This window comes from Oncorhynchus masou, chromosome 12 (genome assembly GCF_036934945.1).
Source record: "Oncorhynchus masou masou isolate Uvic2021 chromosome 12, UVic_Omas_1.1, whole genome shotgun sequence".
Taxonomy (NCBI): domain Eukaryota; kingdom Metazoa; phylum Chordata; class Actinopteri; order Salmoniformes; family Salmonidae; genus Oncorhynchus; species Oncorhynchus masou.
The window spans coordinates 93,254,088-93,269,761 of record NC_088223.1 but is presented as its reverse complement, the minus strand read 5'-3'; the positions used below and the strand labels follow the sequence as shown (position 1 = coordinate 93,269,761).

The following is a 15,674-nucleotide window of genomic DNA, read 5'->3' as shown; positions in this document are numbered from 1 at the left end:
ACTTATCTGCTGTTAACTTATCTGCTGTTAATTAACTCTCTGCTGTTAACTCTCTGCTGTTAACTCTCTGCTGTTAACTTATCTGCTGTTAACTTATCTGCTGTTAACTTATCTGCTGTTAACTTATCTGCTGTTAACTCTCTGCTGTTAACTTATCTGCTGTTAACTCTCCGCTGGTAACTTATCTGCTCTTAACTCTCCTCTGGTAACTCTCTGCTGTTAACTCTCTGCTGGTAACTCTCTGCTGGTAACTCTCTGCTGGTAACTTATCTGCTGGTAACTCTCTGCTGGTAACTTATCTGCTGGTAACTCTCTGCTGGTAACTCTCTGCTGGTAACTCTCTGCTGTTAACTCTCTGCTGTTAACTCTCTGCTGTTAACTCTCTGCTGTTAACTTATCTGCTGTTAACTTATCTGCTGTTAACTTATCTGCTGTTAACTCTCTGCTGTTAACTTATCTGCTGTTAACTTATCTGCTGGTAACTCTCTGCTGGTAACTCTCTGCTGGTAACTCTCTGCTGGTAACTCTCTGCTGTTAACTCTCTGCTGTTAACTCTCTGCTGGTAACTCTCCTGGTAACTCTCTGCTGGTAACTCTCTGCTGGTAACTTATCTGCTGGTAACTCTCTGCTGGTAACTTATCTGCTGTTAACTTATCTGCTGTTAACTTATCTGCTGTTAACTCTCTGCTGTTAACTTATCTGCTCTTAACTCTCTGCTGGTAACTCTCTGCTGTTAACTCTCTGCTGTTAACTCTCTGCTGTTAACTCTCTGCTGGTAACTCTCTGCTGGTAACTATCTGCTGGTAACTCTCTGCTGGTAACTTATCTGCTGGTAACTCTCTGCTGGTAACTTATCTGCTGGTAACTCTCTGCTGGTAACTCTCTGCTGGTAACTCTCTGCTGTTAACTCTCTGCTGTTAACTCTCTGCTGTTAACTTATCTGCTCTTAACTCTCTGCTGGTAACTCTCTGCTGTTAACTCTCTGCTGTTAACTCTCTGCTGTTAACTCTCTGCTGGTAACTCTCTGCTGGTAACTATCTGCTGGTAACTCTCTGCTGGTAACTTATCTGCTGGTAACTCTCTGCTGGTAACTTATCTGCTGGTAACTCTCTGCTGGTAACTCTCTGCTGGTAACTCTCTGCTGTTAACTCTCTGCTGTTAACTCTCTGCTGTTAACTTATCTGCTGTTAACTTATCTGCTCTTAACTCTCTGCTGGTAACTCTCTGCTGTTAACTCTCTGCTGTTAACTCTCTGCTGTTAACTCTCTGCTGTTAACTCTCTGCTGTAAACTCTCTGCTGGTAACTCTCTGCTGGTAACTATCTGCTGGTAACTCTCTGCTGGTAACTTATCTGCTGGTAACTCTCTGCTGGTAACTTATCTGCTGGTAACTCTCTGCTGGTAACTCTCTGCTGGTAACTCTCTGCTGTTAACTCTCTGCTGTTAACTCTCTGCTGTTAACTTATCTGCTGTTAACTTATCTGCTGTTAACTCTCTGCTGTTAACTTATCTGCTGTTAACTTATCTGCTCTTAACTCTCTGCTGGTAACTCTCTGCTGTTAACTCTCTGCTGTTAACTCTCTGCTGTTAACTCTCTGCTGTAAACTCTCTGCTGGTAACTCTCTGCTGTTAACTCTCTGCTGTTAACTTATCTGCTGTTAACTTATCTGCTGTTAACTTATCTGCTGTTAACTCTCTGCTGTTAACTTATCTGCTGTTAACTTATCTGCTGTTAACTTATCTGCTGTTAACTTATCTGCTCTTAACTCTCTGCTGGTAACTCTCTGCTGGTAACTCTCTGCTGGTAACTCTCTGCTGTTAACTCTCTGTTGTTAACTCTCTGCTGTTAACTCTCTGCTGGTAACTCTCTGCTGGTAACTCTCTGCTGGTAACTCTCTGCTGGTAACTTATCTGCTGGTAACTCTCTGCTGGTAACTTATCTGCTGGTAACTCTCTGCTGGTAACTCTCTGCTGTTTACTCTCTGCTGTTAACTTATCTGCTGTTAACTTATCTGCTGTTAACTTATCTGCTGTTAACTCTCTGCTGTTAACTTATCTGCTGTTAACTTATCTGCTCTTAACTCTCTGCTGTTAACTCTCTGCTGTTAATTCTCTGCTGTTAACTCTCTGCTGTTAACTCTCTGCTGGTAACTCTCTGCTGGTAACTCTCTGCTGTTAACTCTCTGCTGTTAACTCTCTGCTGTTAACTCTCTGCTGTTAACTCTCTGCTGTTAACTCTCTGCTGTTAACTCTCTGCTGTAAACTCTCTGCTGGTAACTCTCTGCTGTTAACTCTCTGCTGTTAACTTATCTGCTGTTAACTTATCTGCTGTTAACTTATCTGCTGTTAACTCTCTGCTGTTAACTTATCTGCTGTTAACTTATCTGCTGTTAACTTATCTGCTGTTAACTTATCTGCTCTTAACTCTCTGCTGGTAACTCTCTGCTGGTAACTCTCTGCTGGTAACTCTCTGCTGTTAACTCTCTGCTGTTAACTCTCTGCTGTTAACTCTCTGCTGGTAACTCTCTGCTGGTAACTCTCTGCTGGTAACTCTCTGCTGGTAACTTATCTGCTGGTAACTCTCTGCTGGTAACTTATCTGCTGGTAACTCTCTGCTGGTAACTCTCTGCTGTTTACTCTCTGCTGTTAACTTATCTGCTGTTAACTTATCTGCTGTTAACTTATCTGCTGTTAACTCTCTGCTGTTAACTTATCTGCTGTTAACTTATCTGCTCTTAACTCTCTGCTGTTAACTCTCTGCTGTTAATTCTCTGCTGTTAACTCTCTGCTGTTAACTCTCTGCTGGTAACTCTCTGCTGGTAACTCTCTGCTGTTAACTCTCTGCTGTTAACTCTCTGCTGTTAACTCTCTGCTGTTAACTCTCTGCTGTTAACTCTCTGCTGTTAACTCTCTGCTGTTAACTCTCAGCTGTTAACTCTCAGCTGTTAACTCTCAGCTGTTAACTCTCTGCTGTTAACTCTCTGCTGTTAACTCTCTGCTGTTAACTCTCAGCTTTTAACTTCTCAGCTGTTAACTTCTCAGCTGTTAACTTCTCAGCCGTTAAAATCTCAGCTGAGACGCAGTATGTGAAATCTGACACCTCATTTGCATAGGGAGCGACATCACATTTTCTGGCCTATCCAAACCAAGCATTGACTTCCTGTGCCTGTGAAACTCGTAGTCCTGTAATTGTAATGCTTTCTCCATACACTGTTATTCATTCAAACATTCAGTCCTCTCAACCATTCAGTCCTCTCAACCAATCCGTCCTCTCAACCATTCAGTCCTCTCAACCATTCAGTCCTCTCAACCATTCAGTCCTCTCAACCAATCAGTCCTTTCAACCATTCAGTCCTCTCAACCAATCAGTCCTCTCAACCAATCAGTCCTCTCAACCAATCAGTCCTCTCAACCAATCAGTCCTCTCAACCAATCCGTCCTCTCAACCATTCAGTCCTTTCAACCAATCCGTCCTCTCAACCAATCAGTCCTCTCAACCAATCAGTCCTCTCAACCATTCAGTCCACTCAACCAATCAGTCCTCTCAACCAATCAGTCCTCTCAACCATTCAGTCCTCTCAAAAAATCAGTCCTCTCAACCAATCCGTCCTCTCAACCATTCAGTCCTCTCAACCAATCCGTCCTCTCAACCAATCAGTCCTCTCAACCAATCTGTCCTCTCAACCATTCAGTCCTCTCAACCATTCAGTCCTCTCAACCAATCAGTCCTCTCAACCAATCAGTCCTCTCAACCAATCAGTCCTCTCAACCATTCAGTCCTCTCAACCATTCAGTCCTCTCAACCAATCAGTCCTCTCAACCAATCAGTCCTCTCAACCAATCAGTCCTCTCAACCAATCAGTCCTCTCAACCATTCAGTCCACTCAACCAATCAGTCCTCTCAACCAATCAGTCCTCTCAACCATTCAGTCCTCTCAACCAATCAGTCCTCTCAACCAATCAGTCCTCTCAACCAATCTGTCCTCTCAACCATTCAGTCCTCTCAACCATTCAGTCCTCTCAACCATTCAGTCCTCTCAACCAATCTGTCCTCTCAACCATTCAGTCCACTCAACCAATCAGTCCTCTCAACCATTCCGTCCTCTCAACCAATCAGTCCTCTCAACCATTCAGTCCTCTCAACCAATCCGTCCTCTCAACCATTCAGTCCTCTCAACCAATCCGTCCTCTCAACCAATCAGTCCTCTCAACCAATCAGTCCTCTCAACCATTCAGTCCTCTCAACCATTCAGTCCTCTCAACCATTCAGTCCTCTCAACCAATCAGTCCTCTCAACCAATCTGTCCTCTCAACCATTCAGTCCACTCAACCAATCAGTCCTCTCAACCATTCCGTCCTCTCAACCAATCAGTCCTCTCAACCATTCAGTCCTCTCAACCAATCCGTCCTCTCAACCAATCCGTCCTCTCAACCATTCAGTCCTCTCAACCAATCCGTCCTCTCAACCAATCAGTCCTCTCAACCAATCAGTCCTCTCAACCAATCAGTCCTCTCAACCAATCAGTCCTCTCAACCAATCAGTCCTCTCAACCAATCCGTCCTCTCAACCATTCAGTCCTCTCAACCAATCCGTCCTCTCAACCAATCCGTCCTCTCAACCAATCAGTACTCTCAACCAATCAGTCCTCTCAACCAATCAGTCCTCTCAACCATTCAGTCCTCTCAACCATTCCGTCCTCTCAACCAATCAGTCCTCTCAACCATTCAGTCCTCTCAACCAATCGGTCCTCTCAACCAATCAGTCCTCTCAACCAATCTGTCCTCTCAACCAATCAGTCCTCTCAACCATTCAGTCCTCTCAACCATTCAGTCCTCTCAACCATTCAGTCCTCTCAACCAATCTGTCCTCTCAACCATTCAGTCCACTCAACCAATCAGTCCTCTCAACCAATCAGTCCTCTCAACCATTCAGTCCTCTCAACCAATCAGTCCTCTCAACCAATCTGTCCTCTCAACCAATCAGTCCTCTCAACCATTCAGTCCTCTCAACCATTCAGTCCTCTCAACCAATCAGTCCTCTCAACCAATCTGTCCTCTCAACCATTCAGTCCACTCAACCAATCAGTCCTCTCAACCATTCCGTCCTCTCAACCAATCAGTCCTCTCAACCATTCAGTCCTCTCAACCAATCCGTCCTCTCAACCAATCCGTCCTCTCAACCATTCAGTCCTCTCAACCAATCCGTCCTCTCAACCAATCAGTCCTCTCAACCAATCAGTCCTCTCAACCATTCAGTCCTCTCAACCATTCAGTCCTCTCAACCATTCAGTCCTCTCAACCATTCAGTCCTCTCAACCAATCAGTCCTCTCAACCAATCTGTCCTCTCAACCATTCAGTCCCCTCAACCAATCAGTCCTCTCAACCATTCCGTCCTCTCAACCAATCAGTCCTCTCAACCATTCAGTCCTCTCAACCAATCCGTCCTCTCAACCAATCCGTCCTCTCAACCATTCAGTCCTCTCAACCAATCCGTCCTCTCAACCAATCAGTCCTCTCAACCAATCAGTCCTCTCAACCAATCAGTCCTCTCAACCAATCAGTCCTCTCAACCATTCCGTCCTCTCAACCAATCCGTCCTCTCAACCAATCAGTCCTCTCAACCATTCAGTCCTCTCATACACAACCATTATTACCCCAGGTTGTTGCTGTACATCAGATTGGGCATTTTGCCAAATACCTGGTGCACTATACCTTGCGCGAAGACCTGTCCTGGTAGGTGTTTCTCAAACTCGGTTCTGGGGTCCTACTCTGGGTACACATTTAGTTGTTTTGCCCTAGCACTACACAGCTGATTCAAATAATCTAAAGCTTGATGATGAGATGGTTGAATCAGCTGTGTAGTTCTAGGGCCAAAAACCAAAACGTGTACCCCATGGGGTCCCTAAGACAGAGTGTGGCTGAACTTGCATTAGCTAATTCCTAGGAAACCTGGTTAACGACTAGGCAACCCTGTTCCTGGAGGTACTGCAAGATTTTTGTGTCCAAACTAGGCACAACACCTGACCAACTGAGCTAATTGATCAGTTCAGTGATTGCCTTTAATTCAACACACCTGGTCTTCCAGGTTGGTTCAATCATGAACATGAAGGGCCTGTGGTACCCCAGGAACCAGGGTTGCCTGGTTAACCTGATACATCTGCTATTTCCCCTGTGAACATTCGAAAGAGAATAATGATGAGCGTGATGGTCCTCCTCAGGCTGTGTCTTTGAAATCCATTAAACAAGCTGTTTGATCACGTATCGAGTGCGTTTTCTAGTGTCCACTATGTTTCGTAAGAATCACCAGTTCAACAACTAGAATCTAGGATTCAATCCGACCAAGGTTGCCTGGTTACCCTGATATATCTGGACTAGATGTAATCTCGGTAGGATAACAGTCTCAGACATGTTTCTAACTAGATACGCCTTTCTAACAGGATGACTTGTCAACGTTGATACATGGACTCAATTATTTTCATGCAAATGGACAACAAAATTAGAACTGAATTGACAATAAATCACATCAAGTCCAGTCGTGTCCAGTCAACTCCAGTCCAGTCAAATCCAGTCCAGTCGTGTCCAGTCAACTCCAGTCCAGTCAAATCCAGTCCAGTCGTGTCCAGTCAACTCCAGTCCAGTCAAATCCAGTCCAGTCGTGTCCAGTCAACTCCAGTCCAGTCAAATCCAGTCCAGTCGTGTCCAGTCAACTCCAGTCCAGTCAAAACCAGTCCAGTCGTGTCCAGTCAACTCCAGTCCAGTCAAATCCAGTCCAGTCGTGTCCAGTCAAATCCAGTCTAGTCCAGTTTCATATTAGTACTCACAGTCTCTGCAGGTGTGCGTATTTGGAGAAGATGTTGTCAGACAAGCTCTTTATCTTGTTACTCTTCAGAGACCTGCAACAGGAACCAGACAACACTGTACTGTTACTATGGTTACACAGAACACACACACACACACACACACACACAGCGGGGTGATGAAAAGCTAGAAGTAAAGCACAAACAGAGACAGGGACATAGCAGAGTACTTCAGATGTAGGATCTTAATTTGACCAGATTCTCACAGAAGTAAAATGATCCTAGAGCAACAGGAAATGTGAATAATTATGTGGATTATAAATAATGGACATTTTTGTAGGGGTTGATACATTTTTGTGGGGGTTGATACATTTTTGTGGGGGTTGATACATTTTTGTAGGGGTTGATACATTTTTGTGGGGGTTGATACATTTTTGGTTTGTTTAAATCAAGTCTGACATTTTAAATTTAAATTACAAACCTTCGAAGCCTTTTTAAACCTTGCATACACTACAACTTGCATTAATCACCAAAAATTCTCTGTGTGAACAAATTATGATACTACATCTGTAAACACTGCTGCCTGACTTCACATAGTAAAGTCTCTTGGCAGGAAGAGGAGAGAGGAGAAGAGAGAATAATCAGTGAATGAGGGGAAGCCACTAATGAATGAGAGTAATAAACTATCAAACAATCTCTGTTTCATACTTTCTTTTGACTAATAACTCACACGCACACACACACACACACACACACACACACACACACACACACACACACACACACACACACACACACACACACACACACACACACACACACACACACACACACACGATGTGACTTAGACAGCATGTTATTTATAATCCAGAGAACCAGTCAAAAGTTTGGACGAACCTACTCAGTCCAGTGTTTTCCATTTTTTTAATTTTCTACATTGTAGAATAATAGTGAAGACACCAAAACTCTAAAATAAGACATATGGAATCATGTAGTAACCAAAAAAAGTGTAAAACAAATATTAAGATTCTTCATAGTAGCCACCCATGATGATAGCTTTACACACTCTTTGCATTCTCTCAAATAGCTTCATGAAGTAGTCACCTGGAATGCATTTCACCTTGTTAAAAAGAAAATTGTGGAATTTATTTCCTTCTTAATGCGTTTCAGCCAATCAGTTGTGTTGTGACAAGGTGGTGGTGGTATACAGAAGATAGCTCTATTTGGTAAAAGACCAAGTCCATATTATGGCAAGAACAGCTCAGATAAGCAAAGAGAAACGACAGTCGATCATTACTTTAAGACATGAAGGTCAGTCAATCCGGAAAATGTAGAGAATTTTTAAAGTTTCTTCAAGTGTAGTTGCAAAGACCAAGCTATGATGAAACTGTCTCTCATGAGGACCGCCACAGGAAAGGAAGACCCAGAGTTACCTCTGCTGCAGAGTTCAAGTTCATTAGAGTTAACGGTCTCTCATGAGGACCGCCACAGGAAAGGAAGACCCAGAGTTACCTCTGCTGCAGAGTTCAAGTTCATTAAAGTTAACGGTCTCTCATGAGGACCGCCACAGTAAAGGAAGACCCAGAGTTACCTCTGCTGCAGAGTTCAAGTTCATTAGAGTTATCGGTCTCTCATGAGGACCGCCACAGGAAAGGAAGACCCAGAGTTACCTCTGCTGCAGAGGATAAGTTCATTAGAGTTAACGGTCTCTCATGAGGACCGCCACAGGAAAGGAAGACCCAGAGTTACCTCTGCTGCAGAGTTCAAGTTCATTAGAGTTAACGGTCTCTCATGAGGACCGCCACAGGAAAGGAAGACCCAGAGTTACCTCTGCTGCAGAGTTCAAGTTCATTAGAGTTAACGGTCTCTCATGAGGACCGCCACAGGAAAGGAAGACCCAGAGTTACCTCTGCTGCAGAGTTCAAGTTCATTAGAGTTAACGGTCTCTCATGAGGACCGCCACAGGAAAGGAAGACCCAGAGTTACCTCTGCTGCAGAGTTCAAGTTCATTAGAGTTAACGGTCTCTCATGAGGACCGCCACAGGAAAGGAAGACCCAGAGTTACCTCTGCTGCAGAGTTCAAGTTCATTAGAGTTAACGGTCTCTCATGAGGACCGCCACAGGAAAGGAAGACCCAGAGTTACCTCTGCTGCAGAGAACAAGTTCATTAGAGTTAACGGTCTCTCATGAGGACCGCCACAAGAAAGGAAGACCCAGAGTTACCTCTGCTGCAGAGAACAAGTTCATTAGCGTTAACTAACTGCACCTCAGATTGCAGCCCAAATAAATGCTTCACAGAGGTCAAATAACAGACACATCTCAACATCAACTGTTCAGAGGAGACTGTGTGAACCAGGCCTTCATGGTCGAATTGCTTCAAAGAAACCACACCAATAAGGAGAAGAGACTTGTTTGGGTCAAGAAACACGAGCAATGGACATTAGACCAATGAAAATCTGTCCTTTGGTCTGATGAGTCCAAATGTGAGATTTTTGGTTCCAACCACTGTGTCTTTGTAAGACGCAAAGTAGGTGAACGGATCATCTTCGCATGTGTGGTTCCCACCATGAAGCATGGAGGAGGAGGTGTGATGGTGCTTAGCTGGTGACACTGTCAGTGAATTATTTACAATTCAAGGCACACTTAACCAGCATGGCCAACACAGGATTCTGCAGCGATACACCATCCCATCTGGTTTTCGCTTAGTGGGGACTATCATTTGTGTTTCAACAGGACAATGACCCCAAACACAACTCCAGGCTGTGTAAGGGCTATTTGACCAAGAAGAATAGTGATGGAGTGCTGCATCAGATGACCTGGCCTCCACAATCACCCAACCTCAAACCAATTGAGATGGTTTGAGTTAAATTGGACTGCAGAGTGAAGGAAAAGCAGCCAACAAGTGCTCAGGATATGTGGGAACTTCTTCAAGATAATTCTTCATGCAGCTGGTTGAGAGAATGCCAAGAGTGTGCAAAGCTTTCATCAAGGCAATGGTGGCAACTTAGAAGAATCTCAAAAATAAAATATATTTTGACTTGTTTAACACATTTTTGGTTACTACATGATTCCATTTGTGTTTTATCACAGTTTTGATGTCTTCACTATTATCTTACAATGCAAAACAAATAGTTTTAAAAACATTAATGAGTAGGTGTTAAAAACTTTTGACTGGTTCTGTAAGTCCTCCAAGCCCTGGGAAACTCCAGTCCTCCAAGCCCTGGGTAGCTCTAGTCCTCCAGGCCCTGGGTAGCTCTAGTCCTCCAGGCCCTGGTTGACTTCAGTCCTCCAGGCCCTGAGTAACTCTAGTCCTCCAGGCCCTGGGTAAATCTAGTCCACCAGGCCCTGGGTAGCTCTAGTCCTCCAGGCCCTGAGTAACTCTAGTCATCCAGGCCCTGAGTAACTCTAGTCCTCCAGGCCCTGGGTAACTCTAGTCCTCCAGGCCCTGGAAAACTCTAGTCCTCCAAGCCCTGGGAAACTCTAGTCCTCCAGGCCCTGGGAAACTCTAGTCCTCCAGGCCCTGGGAAACTCTAGTCCTCCAGGCCCTGGGAAACTTTAGTCCTCCAGGCCCTGGGTAACTCTAGCCCACCAGGCCCTGGGTAGCTCTAGTCCACCAAGCCCTGGTTGCCTCTAGTCCTCCATGCCCTGGGTATCTCTAGTCCTCCAGGCCCTGGGAAACTCTAGCCCACCAGGCCCTGGGTAACTCTAGTTCTCCAGGCCCTGGGTAACTTTACTCCTCCAGGTTCTGGGTAACTCTAGTCCTCCAGGCCCTGGGTAACTCTAGTCCTCCAGGCCCTGGGAAACTCTAGTCCTCCAGGCCCTGGGTATCTCTAGTCCTCCAGGCCCTGGGAAACTCTAGCCCACCAGGCCCTGGGTAACTCTAGTCCTCTAAGCCCTGGGAAACTCTAGTCCTCCAAGCCCTGGGAAACTCTAGTCCTCCAGGCCCTGGGAAACTCTAGTCCTCCAGGCCCTGGGTAACTCTAGTCCTCCCGGCCCGGGGTAACTCTAGTCCTCCAGGCCCTGGGTAACTCTAGTCCTCCAGACCCTGGGTAACTCTAGTCCTCCAGACCCTGGGTAACTCTAGTCCTCCATGCCCGGGGTAACTCTAGTCCTCCAGGCCCTGGGTAAGTCTAGTCCTCCAGGCCCTGGTTGACTCTAGTCCTCCAGGCCCTGGGTAACTCTAGTCCTCCAGGCCCTGGTTAACTCTAGTCCTCCAGGCCTTGGGTAACTCTAGTCCTCCAGGCCCTGAGTAACTCTAGTCCTCCAGACCCTGGGTAACTCTAGTCCTCCAGGCCCTGGGTAACTCTAGTCCTCCAGGCCCTGGGTAACTCTAGTCCTCCAGGCCTTGGGTAGCTCTAATCCTCCAGGCCCTGGGTAACTCTAGTCCTCCAAGCCCTGGGTATCTCTCGCCAACAGCGTACCACCCTGCATCCCAATGCTGGCTTGTTTCTGAATCTAAGCAGGGTTGGTCCTGGTTGGTCCCTGGATGGGAGACCAGATGCTGCTGGAGTGGTGTTGGAGGGCCAGTAGGAGGTCTTATAAGATATCCCAATGCCCCAGGGCAGTGATTGGGGACATTGCCCTGTGTTGGGTGACGTCTTTCGGATGGGATGTTAAACGGGTGTCCTGACTCTCTGTGTTCAATAAAGACACCATGCCACTTATCGTAAGAGTAGGGGTGTTAACGCAGGTGTCCTGGCTAAATGTACAATCTGGCCGTCATATAGTCACCTAATCATCCCCAGCTTACAATTGGCTCATTCCTTCTCTCCCCTTTAACTATTCCCCAGGTCATTACTGTAATTGAGAATGTATTCTCAGTCAACTTACTAGGTAAAATAAATAAAATAAAAACTCCAGGCCCTAGATAACTCTCGTCCCCTGGGCAACGCTGTCTACAGTCTTTCATTACACTCCATCTTATTTATCGATTTATGAGATGGATTGTGTTCCTTTCGAACCAATCAATGCCTTTGCATTTTACATGCGATTTTGATTTCATTCTCTCTTTGAAAGTTAAAGAAACTGACTCTAGCGGAAACACGATCAACAAATGATGGATTATAATGTAGCCTGTAAGGGACTCAAAAGCATTTTCAGGATCAACCCAAACACATCTCTAGTACTCTGGGACTGTAATGAAACAAAAACACATCTCTAGTACTCTGGGACTGTAATAAAACAAAAACACATCTCTAGTACTCTGGGACTGTAATGAAACAAAAACACATCTCTAGTACTCTGGGACTGTAATGAAACAAAAACACATCTCTAGTACTCTGGGACTGTAATGAAACACATACACACATCTCTAGTACTCTGGGACTGTAATGAAACAAAAACACATCTCTAGTACTCTGGGACTGTAATGAAACACATACACACATCTCTAGTACTCTGGGACTGTAATGAAACAAAAACACATCTCTAGTACTCTGGGACTGTAAATGAAACCAGACACACATGCTCTACAACATCTGTAGAGTACGACCCTGCCTCACACAGGAAGCGGCGCAGGTCCTAATCCAGGCACTTGTCATCTCCCGTCTGGATTACTGCAACTCGCTGTTGGCTGGGCTCCCTGCCTGTGCCATTAAACCCCTACAACTCATCCAGAACGCCGCAGCCCGTCTGGTGTTCAACCTTCCCAAGTTCTCTCACGTCACCCCGCTCCTCCGCTCTCTCCACTGGCTTCCAGTTGAAGCTCGCATTCGCTACAAGACCATGGTGCTTGCCTACGGAGCTGTGAGGGGAACGGCACCGCAGTACCTCCAGGCTCTGATCAGGCCCTACACCCAAACAAGGGCACTGCGTTCATCCACCTCTGGCCTGCTCGCCTCCCTACCACTGAGGAAGTACAGTTCCCGCTCAGCCCAGTCAAAACTGTTCGCTGCTCTGGCCCCCCAATGGTGGAACAAACTCCCTCACGACGCCAGGACAGCGGAGTCAATCACCACCTTCCGGAGACACCTGAAACCCCACCTCTTCAAGGAATACCTAGGATAGGATAAAGTAATCCTTCTCACCCCCCCTCTTAAATGATTTAGATGCACTATTGTAAAGTGGCTGTTCCACTGGATGTCAGAAGGTGAATTCACCAATTTATAAGTCGCTCTGGATAAGAGCGTCTGCTAAATGACTTAAATGTAATGTAAATGTACACATCCTGTACACAGACACACATCCTGTACATACAAAGACACACTTCCTGTACATAAACAGACACACATCCTGTACATACAAAGACACACTTCCTGTACATAAACAGACACACATCCTGTACATAGACAGACACACATCCTGTACATGGTTGACTCTACTGCTGGGTTGTTTGGTTGACTCTACTGCTGGGTTGTTTGGTTGATCCTACTGCTGGGTTGCAGGCATTGGGTCACTTAGTTGGGTTGTTTTCTTTAAAAGCGTCTGTGTTATTGATGCTGGGTTATTGATCCCGCTCAGCCCAGTCAAAACTGTTCGCTGCTCTGGCCCCCCAATGGTGGAACAAACTCCCTCACGACGCCAGGACAGCGGAGTTGATTGATGCTGGGTTATTGATGCTGGGTTATTGATGCTGGGTTATTGATGATGGGTTATTGATGCTGGATGCTGGGTTATTGATGCTGGGTTATTGATGATGGGGTACTGAGATAATGACCCGTCAGATCAGATCAGAAGACTGGATGCGTAGTTTAGCAGGAGTCTGACTTTTTCAGATAGTTATTTTTAACCACCTGTGAGAATAAATGTCATTCCTGGTAATCTGTCCTGTTGTATAGTTTATCACATGTTAAGGTTAAGGCACATTGACATTTTTAAAGCTTCAATAATGCTTACTGAGGTGTATGAGTTCCCTAAAAGCCTATGTAAATCCTATTGTTGTCACGCCCTGATCCGTTTTCAACTGTCATTTTCCCTAGCCTCAATTTTTCGTCGTCCTCCTGATTTTTGACCTTTGCCTGTCCTGACCCTGTACCCGCCCGCCTGACCACTGCCTGACCCCTGACCCCGGCCGTCCTGTACCTTTGCTCCACCTTTGGAGTATCGACCCCTGCCTGCCTTGACCTGTCGTTTGCCCCTGTGGTTATAACAGCCATTGTTACTTCACACAGTCTGCACTTGGGCCTTACCTTGATTCCTGATAATTGTTGGGATTCATGTTATTGCAACATGTAATCAATAATATTAATAGTATAGAAGAATGTGCAAAATATATTTTTGTGGGGAAACATTTTATTCTGCACTATATGTGAACTTAACATGATGAACCAGAATGGAATTTACTCTCACGGGTGGCCAATAAACTCCACGCCTCTAATAAGCCACACCTCCAGAAAATAGATTAAGGAATATATTCATAAAGACCCAGCTGCTAGGTCAACCCAGTTTGAGAATAAAACAATCTCCTATTGATGGTTAAATTAACCCATGTTTGGGTAATCCCAACAACCCAACAGACCAAAATGTTGGGCTATTCACGCAACCGAGCTGGCTGGGTAAAAATAACCCAACATGTGTTCTGTCCTCTATTTAACCAGCGCTGGGTTACCTAATAACCCAACATGTGTTCTGTCCACTATTTAACCAGCGCTGGGTTACCTAATAACCCAACATGTGTTCTGTCCACTATTTAACCAGCGCTGGGTTATCTAATAACCCAACATGTGTTCTGTCCTCTATTTAACCAGCGCTGGGTAACCTAATAACCCAACATGTGTTCTGTTCACTGTTTAACCAGCGCTGGGTTACCTAATAACCCAACATGTGTTCTGTCCTCTATTTAACCAGCGCTGGGTTACCTAATAACCCAACATGTGTTCTGTCCTCTATTTAACCAGCGCTGGGTTGGCTAATAACTCAAATTGGGAGTGCTCTCTCTCACACACACACACACACACATCGCAGACACACACACACACACATCGCAGACACACACACACACATCGCAGACACACACACACACATCGCAGACACACACACACACACATCGCAGACACACACACACATCGCAGACAAACAAACACACACGGTACTTACAGCCAGGTGACGTTGGTGGAGACTTGAGGAACGTCATGTAGGTTGACTTCCACACAGTCCAGTTCTGTCTTGATACAGTCACAACGCTGTGGGTACTGCTGCAAGACTACACAGCCACACACAGTTAATACACAACTACACACACACACACACACACACACACACACACACACACACACACACACACACTGACACACACACAAACACCAACACACGCTGACACACACGCTCACACACACACACACACACACACACACACACACACACACACACACACACACACACACACACACACACACACACACACACACAGTTAATACACAACTACACCCACACACGCTGACACACACACAAACACCAACACACGCTGACACACGCTGACACACACTGACACACAGTTAATACACAACTACACACACACACGCTGACACACGCTGACACACGCTGACACACGCTGACACACGCTGACACACACTGACACACACACTGACACAAACACACACACTGACACAAGCATACACACTGACACAAACACACACTGACACAAACACACACACTGACACAAACACACACACTGACACAAACACACACACAAACACACACTGACACAAACACACACTGACACAAACACACACACTGACACAAACACACACACTGACACAAACACACACACTGACACAAACACACACACTGACACAAACACACACACTGACACAAACACACACCGACACAAACACACACCGACACAAACACACACACTGACACAAACACACACACTGACACAAACACAAACACACACTGACACAAACACACACACTGACACAAACACACACACTGACACAA

General features: G+C 45.6%; 1 protein-coding gene across 1 annotated transcript in view; it reads right to left on the bottom strand.

Moving 5' to 3' along the window:
- LOC135549434 (relaxin receptor 2-like) overlaps positions 1 to 15,674 on the bottom strand; it is a 205,439-nt gene that overhangs the window by 149,891 nt on the left and 39,874 nt on the right. Inside the window, exons 4-5 of the mRNA XM_064979403.1 lie at positions 14,832 to 14,937; positions 6,822 to 6,893 (exon numbers count right to left, since the gene is read on the bottom strand). Coding sequence (XP_064835475.1) covers positions 6,822 to 6,893; positions 14,832 to 14,937 — 178 coding nt within the window. The remainder of the gene's footprint in view (positions 1 to 6,821; positions 6,894 to 14,831; positions 14,938 to 15,674) is intronic.